Source organism: Corvus hawaiiensis, chromosome 6, assembly GCF_020740725.1.
Source record: "Corvus hawaiiensis isolate bCorHaw1 chromosome 6, bCorHaw1.pri.cur, whole genome shotgun sequence".
NCBI classification, from domain to species: domain Eukaryota; kingdom Metazoa; phylum Chordata; class Aves; order Passeriformes; family Corvidae; genus Corvus; species Corvus hawaiiensis.
Window position 1 is genome coordinate 14,309,300 of NC_063218.1, and position 18,342 is coordinate 14,327,641.

The window sequence follows — 18,342 nt, forward strand, 5'->3', positions numbered from 1 at the left end:
CCAACAGCAGCAAAAGATGACACTTGAAAAAGCTTTCCTTTTGTTTAAATGGCATCTTTTACTTTGATGAATAATAAATGTATATATTTTATTAGGAATTGTCTGTTTTAAAAAAATTAATAATTCTATTTACTTTAGTTTATTAGGTGTGGATAAATTGTTCTCCTATGCCATCAGTGAATGGCTTAACGATATAAAGAAAAACCAGCTACCGGGAATTTTGGGAGGAGTAGGGCCTATGCATTCACTTGTGCAGTTAGGTAAGTTAATTCTTGCTTCTATTCAGCTACATATGAATGTGTTTCTTTAAAAACCAAACAACACCTCTCCCCCTCAAAAAACCACCACAAACCGTGTTGACTCTTGTTTTCACTTCATTTCAAGGCATTCTGCTTATCTAAGAGAACATTCTGACTCTGGTGTTATGCCTTCATTTTCAGTGCAAGGTCTGAAAGACCTGGTGTGGTTGCCAATAGAGCAGTACCGCAAGGATGGTCGTATTGTCAGAGGCTTTCAAAGAGGAGCAGCTTCCTTTGGTACTTCCACTGCGATGGCAGCACTGGAGCTAACAAACAGAATGGTTCAGACTATACAGGTAAAGCATATTACTCCTGAAGTTAGATGTAAAATCAGAGGTGTGACCAGTAAGTGCTCTAGGTTAAGCTAGTATCTTAATGCTGTAGATTTAAGTTTGGAAGCATGTAATAAAAAAAAAAAAAAATAAGGACAGCTGTATAAATCGGAGAGCAGAGACTGGGTAGAGCTTGCACCAGTCTGTGAGGTGAGAACTATGGCATCAAATACAATGGTTAGAAAATTGTGTTAAAATACTTCTGAAGACCCAAGGTGCTGCTTGTTTCTTAATATATTTAATATATTATAATGTACAATTTAATACAAAAATGTTCAGCCTCACTAAAAAATCACTGATATTGAGAAAGATGAGTTCTTTGTGCATGTGTATTACCCAGTAGTAGATTCTTACCTTTTTTTAAAACACCCAAGCAAGTATTTTTTCTGTAGATCTACACAAAGTCTATAGAGCTTCCTGGATTTAACCCTAAGGTAATCTTGGATTAAAGTGTTAATAATTTATGTTTCTTAATATAAAATATATGGAAATATAATGAAAATACACTTTTACCACCTAATCTTGCAAAAATAGTATATGCGCCTAAGCTTGAACATATATAGTCAAAAAAACAGTGATATTAATCACAGGTGGGATTATATGTGTGCTTGTGTGTTTGTAAGAAATACCATTGATCAAATGTTCAGTTTCTCTCTTGAGCATTTTATTCAGTTTAGAGGATGCCTTTGAAGAGACAACAAAACCAAACCTACAACATTCATTCTTTCATTATGGAATTAATGTATAGTTAGAGCTGCACATTCCAGAAGTTCTTGGACAAAACCTTAATCTGATGCAAATGAATATTATTTGTGGAACAAGAATTCTTTATTTCAATGACATCACCCTATTAGTAGCTTAAATTTGTGGTTGGGTGCTATAACAGGTGTTTTGCATTTGCTCCTCATGTGCAGGCAGCTGCAGAAACTGCTTATGACATGGTATCACCAGGGCCTACCTTTACTGAAGCGAAAAAGATCAAACGGTTCCCTCGCCATCGCTTGGCTCATCAGCCGGTCGACCTGCGGGAGGGTGTAGCCAAAGCGTACAGTGTTGTGAAAGAGGTGAGTGCAGAAGCAATTGTTGGGAACCAAAATTAAGAATTATTTCCTAAAACAGCGAATAAAATAACAGATGTTAGTTTAGGCTGGCCAAACGGAGGAGGAGATTTCAGCTTTGAACAAGACTTCATCAATAATCATAAACTAACAGAAATCTGGAATGGATAAAGCAGAAAAAAGCTAAGATGTCACGCAGATGAGTGTGAACAGGACTTGAGTGCTCTTCCATTGGGATGGTTTGCAATTATTCTGAGCCACTTGATTTCCTGTGCTCTGTCATCCATCCTTCCCTTCCCTTTCTGCTTGACCACCTTTGCAGTTACTGTTAATTCTGAGGGAGGTAGTGTTTTAAGCATAGTGCAGGATTTAAGAGAAGTGAAACCTTCCTCTACTATGACAGTGTATTTTAAATTAGAATGCTGACCTGATTTTATTGTATTTTGTGTTTTACTTTGTTGGTTGCACCTTATGTAGTGTCTATGAAGTAAGGTGTCAACTGAGTTTTTCAATAGTTCACAGTACCCCGCAGCTTCTTCCCTTATGTGCAAGATGTGCCACCAGAAGTTGCCTGAAATATTTGCATCTGTAAGTTCATAGGAGTGTTATTTTAAGCCTCATTAGAAGAACTAAATCATATTTATATCAGTATTGATTTAGTACAGTTATAATACAAATCTCCAAGGAGAAAAATGCTGTGCAGTTTAAAATTTCCCCTAAAACTAGAAGAGGATGCTTTTTCTTTTTCGGTGTAACTGATTTCCTTTATTTTCTGAAAGGGGATTACGGACACAGCCCAAACCATCTATGAGACTGCTGCTCGTGAGCATGAGAACAGAGGAGTCACTGGAGCAGTAGGAGGAGTCCTCCGCCAAATTCCACCAACTGTGGTGAAACCTTTCATCGTTGCAACAGAGGCAACCTCAAACGTTCTGGGTGGAATGAGAAACCAGATTAGGCCAGATGTGCGTCAAGAAGAGTCTCAGAAATGGCGCCTTGGGGAGGATTGAGGTTGTAAATCTGGCTCAGCAGGCAGGTAGCAAGGCTGGAAATGAAGAAGAATGTCCTGTTGGCAGCTTTAGATGGAGCTCACTTTGTTTTGTCATGTTCATCTCAGGAACAAATGAGGTTTTCCAACTGTTATTAGCAAAACATCCAACCAAAAAAGATTTATGAAGTGAAAAGCAAATTGGTACGTGCTTATACTGTGTGTTACCAATACATTTGGTAGATAGTGCCAAACATAGTGAAGCATGCGCTGCCAACTCAGAGACATGCTTGCTCTGTTCCATTTACCATATTTTTCTTGGTTAGATTTGACATCTGAAGCAGTAGCCTGTACGGTGAAGCTAAGTGGACTTAAAAGAGGTTTTCTGACCATAGTCAAAGAACTGTCTTCAGTAAAGGGCTCTGCAGATGTTCTTCACTGACTAGAGGATAAAAGCTTTCATTGTGGACATGAGACATGAGGCTGTCTAATATGGAAGCAGATAAGGTAATATTGTTTAGTGGTCATAAGCATCGCTTTTAGCGTGGCACTTACAGCAAGGACAAGCTTGATAACCATTCAGGGGTTAGATTCAGTGTCAATACACCTACAGAGAGAATTTGTTCCTAAATATTAAATACCTACTTTTGTGGGTTTTTGAAGAACCTGAATGTTACAGAAATGTTCTGTTGTGTTGCACTTTAAAGGATATGGCCTGTATATTGTGCTTTTTTTATAGTGTGAATAAAATGTAATGTGCATTATCCTTTATGTGGTTTAAAATCTTACACAAATTATTGAAAAGAGCATCATTTGATGATGATCCTACAGAAAAGTGTCTTAAATTTATTTAAACTCATTATATGTAAAAACATTTTTGTCTACTGTTACACTAATTACAATGCTAAAAATGCCTACTCTTCAGGAAAACAATTAATTATAATTGTTGCCAACAGTTCTTTGTAAGAATGAAAAATCATAAGTAAAAACGTTATTTCATAATTTCATAGTTAAAAGGCTATACAGACTTTATTTCAGTAATCTGCTTTTATTTAAAGTTCATATTGTTGCAAAGTTGCTGCTCTCACAAGGTATTCTTAATTTAGGTTGTGTGTCATCATAATTTGACAGTGAGTATTTGGGGTCCTTTAGTTGCAGCTGGGAATGGGTGAGAGGTTTTAAAAAAAGGACAGCAAAACTTCAAAAATCAAAGTTGGTACTGACATTATTTACTGTTTAGTAGGTGACCAGGGTCTCCACAGAGCTTTATTAAGCACCTGACGTTGCACCATTTTGGGGCAGTTAAAAGTCTTGGCGATAGATGTGCAATAATGAACTTCTTTTGTCTTGTATTAGCAAAAACTGGAGAATAAAAAGTAAAGATTCTTTTGAATAGAAAAATACTCCTTTTGAATTTCAGTAGATTAAACTTTGAATGACTAGCCAGTAAGTAAGTTTGTCATAGTTCTGTGCTAGTCATAAGTGGAAATCCTGCCCATATGCCATGTGGAAAATCCCCACTGAAAGGGGGACATCAGATACTATTGATCAGATACCAGTCTCAAAGGGTCATGAGGAAGTATTTTCCCTCCCTTTGTTTAGTACCTGCCACTAGCAGAAACTTTGCTGATGGGCCTTACAGGACAAACAGGAGTGTATGAAGGAAAATAATCGCTGCTTGTTATGCTACTGCATGCTTGTTCATGATACTACAATAGCTATTCCTGAACACCAAAGAATCTGGCTCAGCAGTAAATGATTTGAAAATGTCCTCTCTGTTGGGAAGACTTCTGCAGTCTGCTTTATTATTTTTCAGAAAACAAAGCTCCAGGTGAAAACAAATTGCTGTATAGGGTGACAGGTGATATTATAAAGTTTTGTTTCAATTCATTGGAATCGTTGAAGTCGTGGTACACTCTGAAGACCTGGTTATTTCAGTTAAATGACTTGCTGCAAGCAGGAGGAGATGCTTTTTAGAGCAAAAATACCTGCAGATTTAATAACATAAAATATTTTTTGATGTAAAAGTACTTGCTGTAGTGCATACTTCTGTTCAGTAATTAGAGAGCTCTGCTTTAGTGAGAGCTCAAAGCATGAGCATTTTGCACAGGAATGAGTTTCATGTTTGCAGTGTGGCACCTCCTGAATGCCTTCTCAAGAAGTGGTGGTGAATCAATGCAAGTAAGTAGCAATGCATCTTTTTCATTGGCAATTACTATACTAGTAATTAGCTAGTACTAGTAAATAGCTAATCCAGTTCATCCACTTAATTAAGAGTACACTGCAGTAGCATAAATCTACATATTTTCTTCCTTTCAGACACTGTTTAAAAGGAGTGGTGGCATTTCAGTGTTCTTTTCTTTTTCAATTCTGTCAAGATCTGATTGTACAGCAAGGCAATTAGAATATATTTTTATATGAGGGCATGATGTCAAGGTAAAACATTTTTATAGCGTGTCTCTCATTGTCAGCAATACAGATTGTACAAATTTATTAAACTTCACTTTTCACTATGTAAACCCTCTCATTTACTGCTTGCACTTTATTGAGCCTTTTCAGTGAAACTGATTCTAAATTTTTTTCAACATTTTATTTTGGAAATAGTTTTTTAATTTTTGGGTGTATATTCTGCATTGTTGCAGTGTTTGAAATGTTTTAAAAAAAACAAAAAAAAATCACAAAACTTAGCAAACTAGTGTTTACATTAAGACCAGTTTGCAGAATGTGTCTTGTAGGGCATGGCTTGTGTTTTAAATCAAAAAGTGTCATGTATGAGAAGGGATTCATCAAATGCTCTGCTCAATACTGTAAGGGTTTTCAAGCACTTAAAAAAATACACAAGATGACATTTGACTCTGGACATATTTCCTGGAAAGGTAAGCTTATGGATAACATTACTGTATTCTCCATTAGCACAAGGAGATTGGCAAAAATACTGTTGTACTTGAATTTTCCACTGAAATTAGTTGCTATAGATATGGGCAGTTTTCATATTTGTAGAGGCTGTAAACTGGCATCGACTATGTTTAATTCTCTCCAAATACTCTAACAGTACTAGTGCTATTCCTGTTACTTAGCCCAACACCATCCTAATAGAACTGTCATCCTGGGTTTTCTTAAATATCCAGGCGTTTCAAATAATACATTGATGAGTGCCTCGGAAATACCTGAAAAAAAGTCAGCCATCTTTTGTAAAACAAACAAACCATTCTTGCTAAGAATCTTAGCAGTGACTGAGAGCAGCAAATCAACACATCCATGCAAAGGCAGCTTCCATTTTCTTCCCACTGTCTCTTCTAAATCCTGCAGTTTTTTAGCAGTGCAGTGTACCCTGTGTGTACTTGCCTAATGGTCAGCATTGTCAGTGACTCACTGGATAATCTCCCGTGAGTTCATCTGTGCTTAAGGGACGTGACTGCTTCTGTTTGCTCACTAAGTGGTTGATTGTGAACATCCATTGCTTGCTTTCATTTACTGTTCCTTAATTGAGTTGCCAAGAAAGGTTTCTTAATAAACCAAAAAGCTGTTCAATGGTTATGAGCAAGACACTTACCAAACATGATCCATACACCTGCAAATGTGATACTGATTTTCCTTTAAATATTGAAATGTATGCATTTTGTAAAACAATGAAATCCGAGAATTTGTTTAGAGTAGATAAATACTTCTAAATCTTTTAAATACCTGAAATGCCCCTGCAATATAAGTCAGAAAATGTGTGGGTATGTATGTCAGTTTGGATCCTAGTGTGTACAGTTCTTCAGTCTCCAGGCCTCATGATTTAAGCTTCTGACAACTGTTTTAAGTTGCTCTACATGCTGAATCTTGTTTACAATTAAATATTAGATACTTACAAGTCAAATACATAAATACAAACCATGCATTTGTACTGGATTTCTTAATTGTAAGGTAGCTCAGACAGACACACAGCAATTTGTGTATATGTTTATGTATATTTTTTACATTTTTGCACTTACGGTAGTTTTGTGGTATTGTTTGTATATAGTTTGCTAGTGTAAAGAATATAATGTCATGAAATAGAAACCACTGTTGAAGGGAATTGACTATTTCAACTTGAGTTATTTTGCTTAAAGTTCTTGTCCCCTCAGTATGTCCTTGAGAATTATTTTTAACGATAATTTGTATGGCACCAAAAGTATATATTTTACCGTATTAAAATGCTGAAAGGCCTGAGTGCAAATAGGTTGTCTGTTAAATACATTTAATGGAAAATCCCCCCACAAATTTGTAACAATACAAAAATAAATATCTTAATTTGTTCCTTGAGTTGGTTTTCTCTACCTGTGAATATAACCGACACAGAAAACAGTCTCCCAAAGTATCAGAATTAACTGTTAAAGCTAAGAGTTGTACCTCAAAAAAAATTACACTGACTAAAAAAGAGAAAGTTTTAAAATTGCATGGAGGTCAAGAGGTAGGAAATTAATTAAGCTGGCTGATATAACCTGAAACCACTTCTGTTGTGCATCAGCAAAGCTCTCTACCTGAATGATCAGATGTTGTGTCCCCCAGAGGCCTGTTGCTGCATTTAGTTACTAAGAATGTATTTCTTATCTCTGCATTTAGCGGAGACTTTTAAAGCTTTATTAGCTTCCCAACCCTGTGAAGAATGCAAAATAATTACCTTCAGGATGCTTCTCTGATGCCCATATGTGTTTAGTTACAAGCATCTGAAAAGAGATCTTAGAATTCTGAGTACTGGTCAATATTAAGTGCTGGTGCCAGTGCCAGATCCCAGAAGAATGTGACAGGTGTAAACAATTTTCTCCTGTGTTTTGTAATGATGTTATAATTTGGGGGATGAGGGGTGGTCACTGTGTAAGGCTGGATAAATATTCTGTCAAACAGCAACCCTTCATTTAAGAAGGAAGCTGACTCCCAGCCTGTGTAGCTCCTCTTCCCCCAACCTCTTTTTTTTTTTGCAAGACCTCATAGTGGATTAAAGGAAAGTATCCAAGTTCTTTATCTCTTTGCAATACTAGGGCATACCAGGGATAATCTTCATGTGTCCAGTTTAGTCCCCAGATGAGCAGAGGAGACTAACACTCCACTGATGACACTCCAGCTAACTGAGAATTTATGGAAAGTCACCAGTAAGTCATACCGACCCAGAGCAACATGAGCTGGTATCGTTAATGTCTATCCCTAATTGAGGATGACCCAGGCACAAGTGTTCCTTTTTTTTCCCCCTGTTAGTAATTTTTATTAGCATCCTTTGAAATGTGATATTAAATAGAGGGGTATTTTCTGCCAATTCATATTTCTATGAAATAGTATCTTAAACCATCTCTATTATCAGAGATTATAAAAGTAATAAAGCTGCCTTTTTGTGACAGATAACTGAGGTTTCAGAGCTGTTTCGTTCTGAAACAGAGTGATTATATGAAAGCAGAACTTACTGAAGGGCAACAGTGAAGTATTCATGGCCCCACAGGCAAGGAAGCAGTTCGAGCTTCTTAGGTGTTTGTCATGAGGATCTGTGAGATAGCTGTAGTGCAATTCTGTTTTCAGGCTTTTATTTGTGTGTGTAATTATTTGCTCTGTTGTTGATTTCTGTCTTTATTAAGAGCATGGGTGTTAAATTTGGCTCTTGTAGGTTGAAGACTGGAAGGAAGCCTCCAAGGAGGAAAAAAGATGTGAAACCATTAGAGCAGGAGGAAGCTTACTTCAGTTTTGGAGATATGGCACAGACCTCAACAAGATGGAGCTTGGTCCACTGTAGCTCATGAGCACAAAGATAAAATAAATATGAGCTGTTTCCATTAGAAACCTTTAACTTGCACCTTTAGACTTCAACACTTGGTTGTTGTTAGGTACTGAGGATTCGTTGGTGGCCCCAACAACTTCATGAATCTCCCAGGATGACTTTCTCTCTTTCCCTTCTTCTCCCGGATGAGTTTGAAAATGCTTCCTACTGTGTGTACAACACAGTCTGAGGGAGACTTAGGGTTGTGAGTTTGAGGATGTTTGACAGTTCTGCACTGTCATCACAACACTGGCAGTCCTTGGCTGAATGGGAGGTGCAGGCAGAGTGAGCTGAACCACAGAAAATTAAATGGTACTCTGAGAGTGCTGATAAGACCACAGCATGGGTATATGCTATGCTATGCTGAGTATTGTACAGATCTGGATTCATTGCAGCCGATGGAAAGCCAGATAGCACAGAGACCTGGGAATGATCAATAGAGGCATGTGCACAACCCTTGGTACTGTGGATGGAAAAGTGATAGAATAGCAAAGTATGCCATGAGAGGATGGAAAAAGTAGTGCTCAGTTTTATAAGCAGGTTATTCATACCAATACAAGTTTTTAAGATACAATTCCCGGTATCATTTATCTCTTCAGTAATATTTAACAGATCTGAAACGTTGCCTGGAATTACTGAATAAAATAAAATGCTTCACCTTCGTTAGGGCCTGTTTCTGTGTACTCAGTGCCAGAACTGTCTTTTAGAGTGCTAAAAGTATTTCTTTTAGACATGAGGTTTCCATTGTTGGCTCAGGTTCCATTTTCTCTTGGCCTTTCAATTACTTTCTTTTAATAGTGTTTGCTCTGTTTCTTCTTTTCCATGTTCCTTCTGTCTCTGAGTGCTTATTTCCCTCAGAATAGCTGATAGACCAAACACAACAAATATAAATGAGTGGGAGCAATTATACTGATTCCATTAGAGGAAAGCCCTCTTACTTGATAGCTGAATTCTGTTTACAGCAGCCAAAAGTATTGTCCCAGGTCACAGCTTTCTGGTTTTGCTACTGTTCTTTTCTAAGAGCTGCAACTTATTGGCAAGAAGGCCCTTTTTCCTTTTCCCAACCAGAGGTGATGCCCCTCCAGGTAAATTTGTTAATACAATGGAGTTTGACAATTCATTCAAAAAGAAAAATTACCTCTGAGTTTGAGAAGATCCATTGACGTGGGATTGTAAACTGAGCTCTGTCTCTTCACAATATCTCACAGGCACTGCAGCAATGACAGGAGGTAATTACAAGGGAGCGTGTCCCACTACATTAACCATTAATGTCTCTGCATTGTTGCCCTAAGCCTCTCGTATAATTTAATGCGAAGACCCACACTGACGTTAAGAGAGAAGGTTTTCAGATGCAATTTTCATCATAACCATCTTGCCTTGTTGTCCTCGACCTGAATTTTTACTGATGCTGCTTCCTATTAAGCGTGAAGCCCTAAGAATAGTTTTAGGAGATATTTGTAAAGATGCAGAAAAAGCTAGGAAGGTTGATGAATAAAGTTGAGCAGTGTTGTTATTTCTGCCACCCCTGAGATTTGCTGGTAAATGCTCTTGTGTCGGAATTTCTTGATCAATCCGGCTACTTCAGGGGCAATCACTTGAATTTAAGCTTGCCATGCAGACAGGATAAAGAGACAATAGATTTTTCGGAGTAACATTGAATATCCAAAAAATGTTTGGAGTTTGGTTTTTTTCTCACTATACATTTTAGGGGTAGCTATACAAATAGGTTCACTGGTGTCGTCTTTGCGTTGCTGAGTTACAGCTCTTGATACTTGTTGATTTTGCAAAACTCATCTCTGCAGTGAAATTAATGTAGAGAAAGGACAGTGAAGTGAGTTCACCTGCCTGAACAGAGCCTGCAAGCTGAGGAGAAAGCTGGGTGTAAGCATCCAGCCAACCTGAGGAAGGTCAGAGATGTTTGTTTCAAAAGCCGTCAGTGTCTTTCTCTGTTGGTGAGAAAACAGAGCCTTTCTGAGCTTCACCTGTGTTTTAGGGAACCAACCCTGAGGACTCTGCAGCGGGTCCTGGGGCAGGGCCATCAGGTGCAGGGAGTCACAGGCACGCGGATTCCTCCTTCCTTTCTTATCACCCCCTTTTCCGAGGAGATTCTGTTTCAGCCCCTTTGAGGTGTGTGTAAGGGAAAGTCTAAACTGTCAGAGAAAGCTAAGCAAAACCAGCTTCTCAGTACACCTTGGTTTTACTGCAAAATCCAAATTGGTTTTGTCCCATTCTTGTTTAAAATATATATATATAAATCTGTTTCAATCTTGCATTGCACAAGTAAATAAATGTGGTGATGCTGGGACTCTGATTTCACCATTGTCCATGGAGGCAGGTGTCAGGCTGCTCTTCCCTTCTCCTGTGTTCTCAGTTGCTGAAAAATCTTTTAGATACCCATAGCAGAACTGAAAAACTGTAACTGTGTCCCTGCCTATTTATAGCAAGGCTAAAGTGAGAACTTGAAGAGAACTGAAAGAGAAGACTGCTTCAAATTCTTTACTGTTTGAAAATTGAAGGACCTGCTTAGAGTAAGGCAAAGAACTGGGAGCTTTTTGACAGAGTTTGGTTAGTCTCCAGGGGAACTTCCACATGACTGAGTCTGCTTTGCTGAAAGCTGTTTCCTTCTTCACATCACTTTTCTGTTTAAGACCAAGTCCACTGTGTTAGGTTCCAATTTACATTCCTCAGACATTTCAAAATCTTGAATTTGTCTACAGAGTGTTTCCATCAATAACAGCTGTCACTATGGGGCAAAAAACCTGTTTGAAATGTATTTTCAGAATAGTTCTTGTTTACATAAAAATCTTCAATTAATGTTGTCTTTTATAAATCGAACTTTATCCCATGTATCTATTGTGGGACAGAAACTACTTGTGTAGAGGACAACGCAGGAGCTCTAGTCACTCAGGACATAATGTGCTGGATAATTACTGCTGAGATCTATGGTTGATGCTAAGGTCAATTTTAGGAGTATTATATGTACCTTTAGCTGAGAAAATTTACATGCTTACCTGGATTATAATTGTGATTATGACAATAATATTCTAGGAAGTCAAGATATGTGTGAAAGAGCAACAGACATTGCTCTTCATGCAATGATAAAGGAAATGTTTTATAAGGCTTATCAATAATTTCCCCAAATTTTCTCATTTTCAGAGGGGAAGTTTTTAGTTGTTCATATTGAAATGCTGAGGTTATGACTTCAGAAGAAACTGATCGTAGTGACAAAAAATACTAACAAGGAAATGGCTGCTACAGAAGAAAATTAAGTGCCTTAGTCATAGTCATACACAGAAGCCAGGGAAAGTCGCAGCAAATTAAGTAGTGCTGTCTCCCAAACCATTCACAACTAAGTGATGTATCTTAACCAACGCTGCATTAATTACTGACAGTAAATTAGCTCCTCTTACAACACAGAAAATGACTAAATGCTTATTTAGAAAATATGTATGTATCTTAATGGCCTCTCAAAGAACAGTGATAATTGCTTTGTATTGCAATGTTAAAAATAGCTATATGCATTGTTTAGGATGAAGAGACTGAAAACTGCACTAAGAATATTTGAGAACTGAAAATTCTATTACAGTCAAATAACTTGAATCATGATGGTGCAGTGCCACATAAACTTTGGGAGATGTTACTCTGTCCAATAATGGAACACATTATCATGATGCAGTTTAGTGGCCTGAGTCCCACTCATGTGGTGTGATGCTGCTAAAAAGCTTGTGTGCGATTTGGACAGTTCAGGAGATGGTTGCCCTTAGTGAATTCATTTTTCATCAGAGGACACTGAGTCAAAGAGGAAGATGGTGAAAATGGGAAATATGAGGAAATATGAGAAAAATATTTCTCCTGCTCACCAGCTTTTGGTCTAGTCAAAGAACCACCTTGTTTTATGGCCTTTATGTCAGAGTTGAGTCCTGCACTGAAGTTCCTACCCCAAAAAGATAATATTACAGCAAGTTTGTGCTTTCTCTGGATACTTTTCAGTTCTTAATTTGAAGAGATGTTGCAGTTCATTTTTACCCAGCAAGTGAAGAAATGGGGGGTTGTTTTATAAATATTATGTTTTTGTTGGGATGCTGTTCTACTAGAAACAAATGTTATTGTCCACATCTATAATTGGCAAAAACATGTTAATAATCTTAATGATGTATACAAATACTTTGAATTGATGATAAAACAGTTATTTCCAGAAAAATACCATCTCTAAGAAAGAGGCAGGAGCCATGATTTTACCAGAGAAGAAGAGCAAGTTATACCTATGAAATTCCTGTGAAATTGTACTGTATTTTTTTATGCATTATATTTAGGACACAGCGTGGCTTAAGCTCTCCTTCATCCCTCTTTCCAGTAGCTACTCCATCCATGTCCTACTTTGCCTCCTAAGCTGTGCCAGGATACCTGGTTTTGTGCTTACATGGTGCATTAGAACTGGATAATTAATGGGTTTTAATCTGGATCACTTTCCTGATTCAGTTCATCACACATCTACAGATCCCTCTGTCCTGACTCAGCTAAAGGAGAAAGAACAAATGAGTGGAGAAAAAGTTCATCTGGGGAAGGATAAACCAACAGAGTCCTTGAAAAAAATATATGGGAAACTGTGGCTTCAGCAGAGATCAGTTACCTTTATCTATTAATTTGCTCTCTAGGAGAAATTAAAGAGAATTTACCAACTTGTAAGCAGACTGCCTATGGACACTTGGATCTGTTGTTACAAGGATATGACTTACTACTGCTTTTGATAGTACAGTCTGACATTTGTTTATCAAACTCATTCTCAGATGTGAATTCTCTGTTCACCAAAGCACAATTACAAAATCTCTTTTCCTCCCTTTCTTCTCTTTTTATGAAATGTAAGACCTCTCATTATCTTGCTGTTCTCTAATTGTGGTGTTTACAAGTCAACACTGATATGCGTGTGTTTATTCGTGTTAAAGTACATGAATTGGCCTTGACAAAAATCTTGCATGATATGATCTCTTTTCTTTGTATTTCTTCTGCTACAATAGTTTAGTAGAAAAAGTCTTGATACTCAGCATCTCACAACAATGCTTTTTATTCTGCCTGCATCTCCATTTGTGCTGGGATAAATAATGCTGTGCTGTCTCGGTGAGATGACACCAATGCAGTTTTTATGCCAATTGTGATAGTGGTCTAATTGGTCTAAATGTCAGATTCTGCCAGTAGCTCAAGGGGTAGTGTGGAGACTGGTAAACACTCAATAACATTAGAATATGTAACTTGCTTTACCTACACCACAGGTGACTTAGAAAGTGCATTTTATGTGCTATTATTATTTCTACATGGTTAAACTCCTAAACTATTAAGCTTGACTGTGAGTAATCTTATCTGATGTTTAGAGTTAGCAGAACAGTTAAACAGAAGTCAATGGAAGTTAGCAATACATGTAAGCACATAAGTGGTTTTCGTAATAAGGGAAAATGTCCTTAAGTGTTTGCTTGAAAATGGGTTTCAATTTCTGTACAAATTACTGAAATTCACAGCGGTGTGTGGTGTGTGACACATTGAAGGTCGTGAACTGTTTAAAGCAATGGATGATTCATCTTCTCAGATACCTGTTTTATTAAGTGGCACTTTTGGATCCTAACCAGAATTCAGCTTAACAGATGATTTTCTAGAGTGTATTTTTCAATCCCTTCAGACTTTCACTGACAGCATGTTAGAGAATAACTTAGTTGCAATGACTGTAGCTGGAATTAAATGCTTTGAATTCAAATTCCTCTGGAAAAGCAGTAATTCATTTCTACCAGGAGGGGCTGCTCAGCAACTGTTCCTTGGTCACAAAACCAGTCCAAGAAAAAAAGCCTAGCTGGGCTGCAGATCTGCACATGTCAGATGTTCACATGTGCCTCCCAAATTTCAGACAGCTTGTTGGACAGGTTCCCTCCCTGTGTGTGTGTGTGCATGTGCACACCCTCATCAAGCCTCTTAAGATGCTCTGAAACATCAGTCATAGGGTAGAGTCTTTCACTCAATAATAGCAATGGGTCTGATTTGGGTCTTCATGCCTCTGTGCCTCAGCTTTCATTAATCTAAATAATAATAAAGCTCAATAATAAATGAATCTTTTGAAGTATTATTATTATTATAATAAATAAAATAATGTTTTAAAGAAACCCACTTTTCATACCATTATGGCTCTTCTTATTACACTGAGTGATTTATAGTTTTGGCAAGAAGAGGAAGTGAAAATTCAAGGCATTGCAATACTTCAAAATACTTCATGCCGTTTTTGCTTCACACTGTCCTATTTGTGTACCAGAGTTTGCCTTACTCTTGAAACACTGAAGCCAAAGCTTGTATATCCATAACAGTGGTCTTTGAAATGTTGTCAGACTTCTTGGCTTTCTTAGGTTTGTTCACAGAGTCTGCTCTGATATTTTTGATTGCGCTCCAAAGCAACCTGAGCCTCCTCATCTGCCATGCTGGGCCAGCCAAGGCCCCTGCATGGCCACTTGCTCTTCAAAGCTGTTGATCATGGCTGCAGCCAGCTCCTGGCAACACAGCTCCTCAGCACCCAGGAACAGATGCTCTCACATATGGGTGGAGTTAGGCATCATCTCTGTCCGGGAACTTCTTTGGTAAAGGATTTCTAGCTGTGCTCTTCAAGACAGAATAAATTTTTTATTCTTGCACAATTATCTTGGATGGTGTCTTCTAGGTATTCTTTGTTGTATGGCCCTGAGCAGCCACTGTGACTCCCTCCCTGTGATGTGTCTGGTCAGTTGGAGCAAGACACTCAGCTTCTGAAGGCTAATGGAGACTGGGAGAGCTGTGCCTCTGCAGGCCATGGCTGTCTGGTCTCCAATCAAGGACTGGGCAAATGGAAGAGAGAGATGGTGAGGTTTTGTGGGAGAGCTAGGCAGAAGGGGATGTAGGTCAATGGCAACTTTTGGTCCCTGCTGAACACAGCCTGTGTCACCTGGTGCCCTGTGTTCTCCCTTGTGGCACAGAGGAGAGCAGTAGCTCTCTCCACTTTGTCCTACCCTGCTGCAGCTGTACCCAACACAAACCACTTCTCAGTCACACTTGCCTCTACTACATTCTTGGAGGACTCTCAGGTCTGCAGACCTGTCCTGGGGCCATAGGTTCACTATGAGGGAGACCCTTCACGAAGTGTCAGTGACAGGAGTCCATGGAGAGTGTCTGTGCCCAGACTCTCGAGCGCAGGACAGGAGGCAACCCTCTGTGAGCAGCCTGGTCTGGAGGCAGTGATGACAGCTGGCTTTGAGGATTACCCTCTTGCCAAAGCTGTAGACAAGATTTGTGACTGAGCAGGGAATTGGTTCCTTCTTGACAGAGTCAGAGGTGCAAAGCATTAGAAAAAAGGGTAGTTGTAACACCCCAGAGCTCTGCTTATGTGCAGGTTTAGTGGTTGCTATTTGTCCACACACAGCAGGAAGGAATTTGACTGGCCAAGGTGTTAAACTTATGCTCTTGAGGGGAGATGATTTTGATTTACACTGTCAAAGCATATAAGGTAGAGGAGTCTTGGGTGTCCACATGCCATGAGTTATAAATGAGGCAATTCTGTTCATCCAGTCACTGTCTTTAATGAATGCAAACTAGAACACACTAGTGAAAAAAATTCTCTGTGTCACCAGGGATCTGGGCCTGGCTGGCTTCAAAACTTCTGAGCAAAAAATGTACATTATTCTCTGGCTGCATAGAAAAATGATGTAGCTTTCATCCTTTTGTATTCCCCTTTTTAGCTACAGCCCCTTTTATATTTGGGTTTTGTTGTGTTGGGGTTTTTTTGACCTCAGGGATCTTTTCTTTCCAGGACACCTGGCTCTTTGTCTGTAAGACTTCTGTTTACTGCCCTCCATGATCACTCCCACTTGAGACAAGACTAAGCACAAGATACAGAAGTCTAAGCTTCAATTTTTTATTCTCAGACGTTTCTCACAGAAAATCAGTGCTTTGGTTTTGAGCTCACACTTTGTAAGTGCGTTAAAGATGAGCATCTTCACCAGTCCAAGATCTCTCTTACTCCCCTTCAGCTACAGAGGTGAAGGCTGTGTGTACACGACAGCTTTTTTTCCAACTCCAAATGGTGCCTTAACCTCCAAGCCACCTGCAAAAGCTTCCAGATTTCTTTAAATGGGTGTCTAGTCCTCAGTTACCAACCATCAAAGAGACTGGGTCAGTGTTCAGTTCAGGGTTTGCAATCCATACAGTGTTGTGTGGATGTGAAAATCAGTCTGGATGCTGGTCCAGAAACATCTGAGCACACTTGATTCACATGAAAATCAGACAAATAGCTACCACCATCCTCCTCCTTACAGAGATGTGCTTTCCACAGGCTGTTTCACACCATGTAAACTCATGTTTAGTGTTGATCTTGCAGTTCTGAGTGTTGTAGTGCTAGGTTTAGTTTAGCAAGCTGCAGCTTTCCCTGGGAGCTCAGCAGAGCTGCTTAGGGCAGTGCGACCATTTTCACCCTCCCGTAGTCGATTTTGGACGGCTCCGCACTCTTGCTCCGGTAGCTCTCAGCTCTACAGCCCAGTGACGGCAAAGGAGGCAAGAAGGGTCTCCCCATGAGAGTTTCAGAGGACTTTAATGGTTACATCTTGTACCAGCAACCCCCAGAGGCAGAGAGACCTCGTGGTCAGGGAGCAGGGGGGTTTGCTCAGGGGCGGCACACGGGCAGAGTTGGGGTACAGGAGCCGATAGGGAGAGCCCGAGAGAGTGGCCAGGGCTAGGGGCAGGGGAAAGCAGCGGGGAACAATGTGGAATAAGAAAACCACTGGGTAAATAGACTACCACACTCAGTTCTGCACTGATTATTTTAGAATCCTTTGCATGTATTTGCATATCCATTTACATTTGGAGGACTTGTTGGCAACAGTGAAAATGGAAGGGAAATGCAGTCATTAGTGTTCTGATAATGTTTCATGGTGTTTTATTCCAGAGTTCCTGCTTCATAGTTTATTTTTCCATCCGTGTAGACACTGGCAATTCTGAGAGCATAATAGGTCTTTTCTCATCAGACATGCTTTGGAATAATTCTGGGGCTGTTCAGACAGGACAGAGTAGTCTCTTCTGCTGTTCTTACATAGGAAATATGGCAGCTAAAGGCTTGGGAAGCAGGTCAGGGAGTTCTGCACAGTGTTAGAAACTATCAGCATCCAGATCTGTGTTGCCAAGCACTGCTTCCTTGAGTGCCTCTTTTTGAGGAAAGAGCGGATGTCAGGGCAATAAATGTATTTCCAAAAACTGGATTGGATTTTTTGAGAGTAACTAAGCAACAACACAGGTAATATGCATTAAAAATGTAGTACACAAAAGGACAAGGCAGAAAGAATCCTTCCACTAACATCTAAGTTACATGATTAATTCTCTGTGTCCTCACAGAGATATAAACCAGACTGGCCTTTTTGCAGACAAAGGATCTGTGCTGTTGGAGACTCCCTCTGTAGCCTTCAAGTTTTCCATGCTCACACCTGACGCTGACTTTAGTTAGAAATGAGTCTGTAAGAGATCATCCCTTTGAGAAGGCAGTTAATGGGCAGCAGTGCTTTAGAAGTGTTTTTGTGGTACCTCACTGTTGCCTGGGGAACCTGTGTTTCTGCCAAGAGAACTTTAAAAATGCCATGGCATTCTGCCCCAGGGTCTTTCAGAGCTGAGCAAGGATGCAAACCACATTCCAGCTAAGTGACTTAAGCAAGCTGCTCACCATCACCTTAGGTCTGTACCAGTTTTCTTTGAATGGGCTATGCAGTATTTACAGCTGAGGTTAAAGCAATGATATTGGCTAGAGAACAGACCATCCACAGGGATAATTTGGCCTTTAGGTTCATTGTATCAATGTATATTCACCACTGTCACTCATGTTGCTTTGCTGGCTAATCATACCAGTCTTTAAACT

At 39.2% G+C, this 18,342-nt stretch overlaps 1 protein-coding gene across 2 annotated transcripts in view; it reads left to right on the forward strand.

Annotated features, from left to right (window-relative positions):
* The window catches only part of ATG2B (autophagy related 2B), a 46,944-nt gene extending 39,980 nt beyond the window's left edge, over nt 1-6,964 (forward strand). For both annotated transcript variants that reach the window (XM_048305701.1, XM_048305700.1), the window contains exons 39-42: nt 139-260; nt 441-595; nt 1,546-1,695; nt 2,469-6,964. In XM_048305701.1, the coding sequence (XP_048161658.1) occupies nt 139-260; nt 441-595; nt 1,546-1,695; nt 2,469-2,699 (658 nt within the window). In that variant the 3' untranslated portion in view covers nt 2,700-6,964. The remainder of the gene's footprint in view (nt 1-138; nt 261-440; nt 596-1,545; nt 1,696-2,468) is intronic.
* Nucleotides 6,965-18,342: the final 11,378 nt, after the last annotated feature.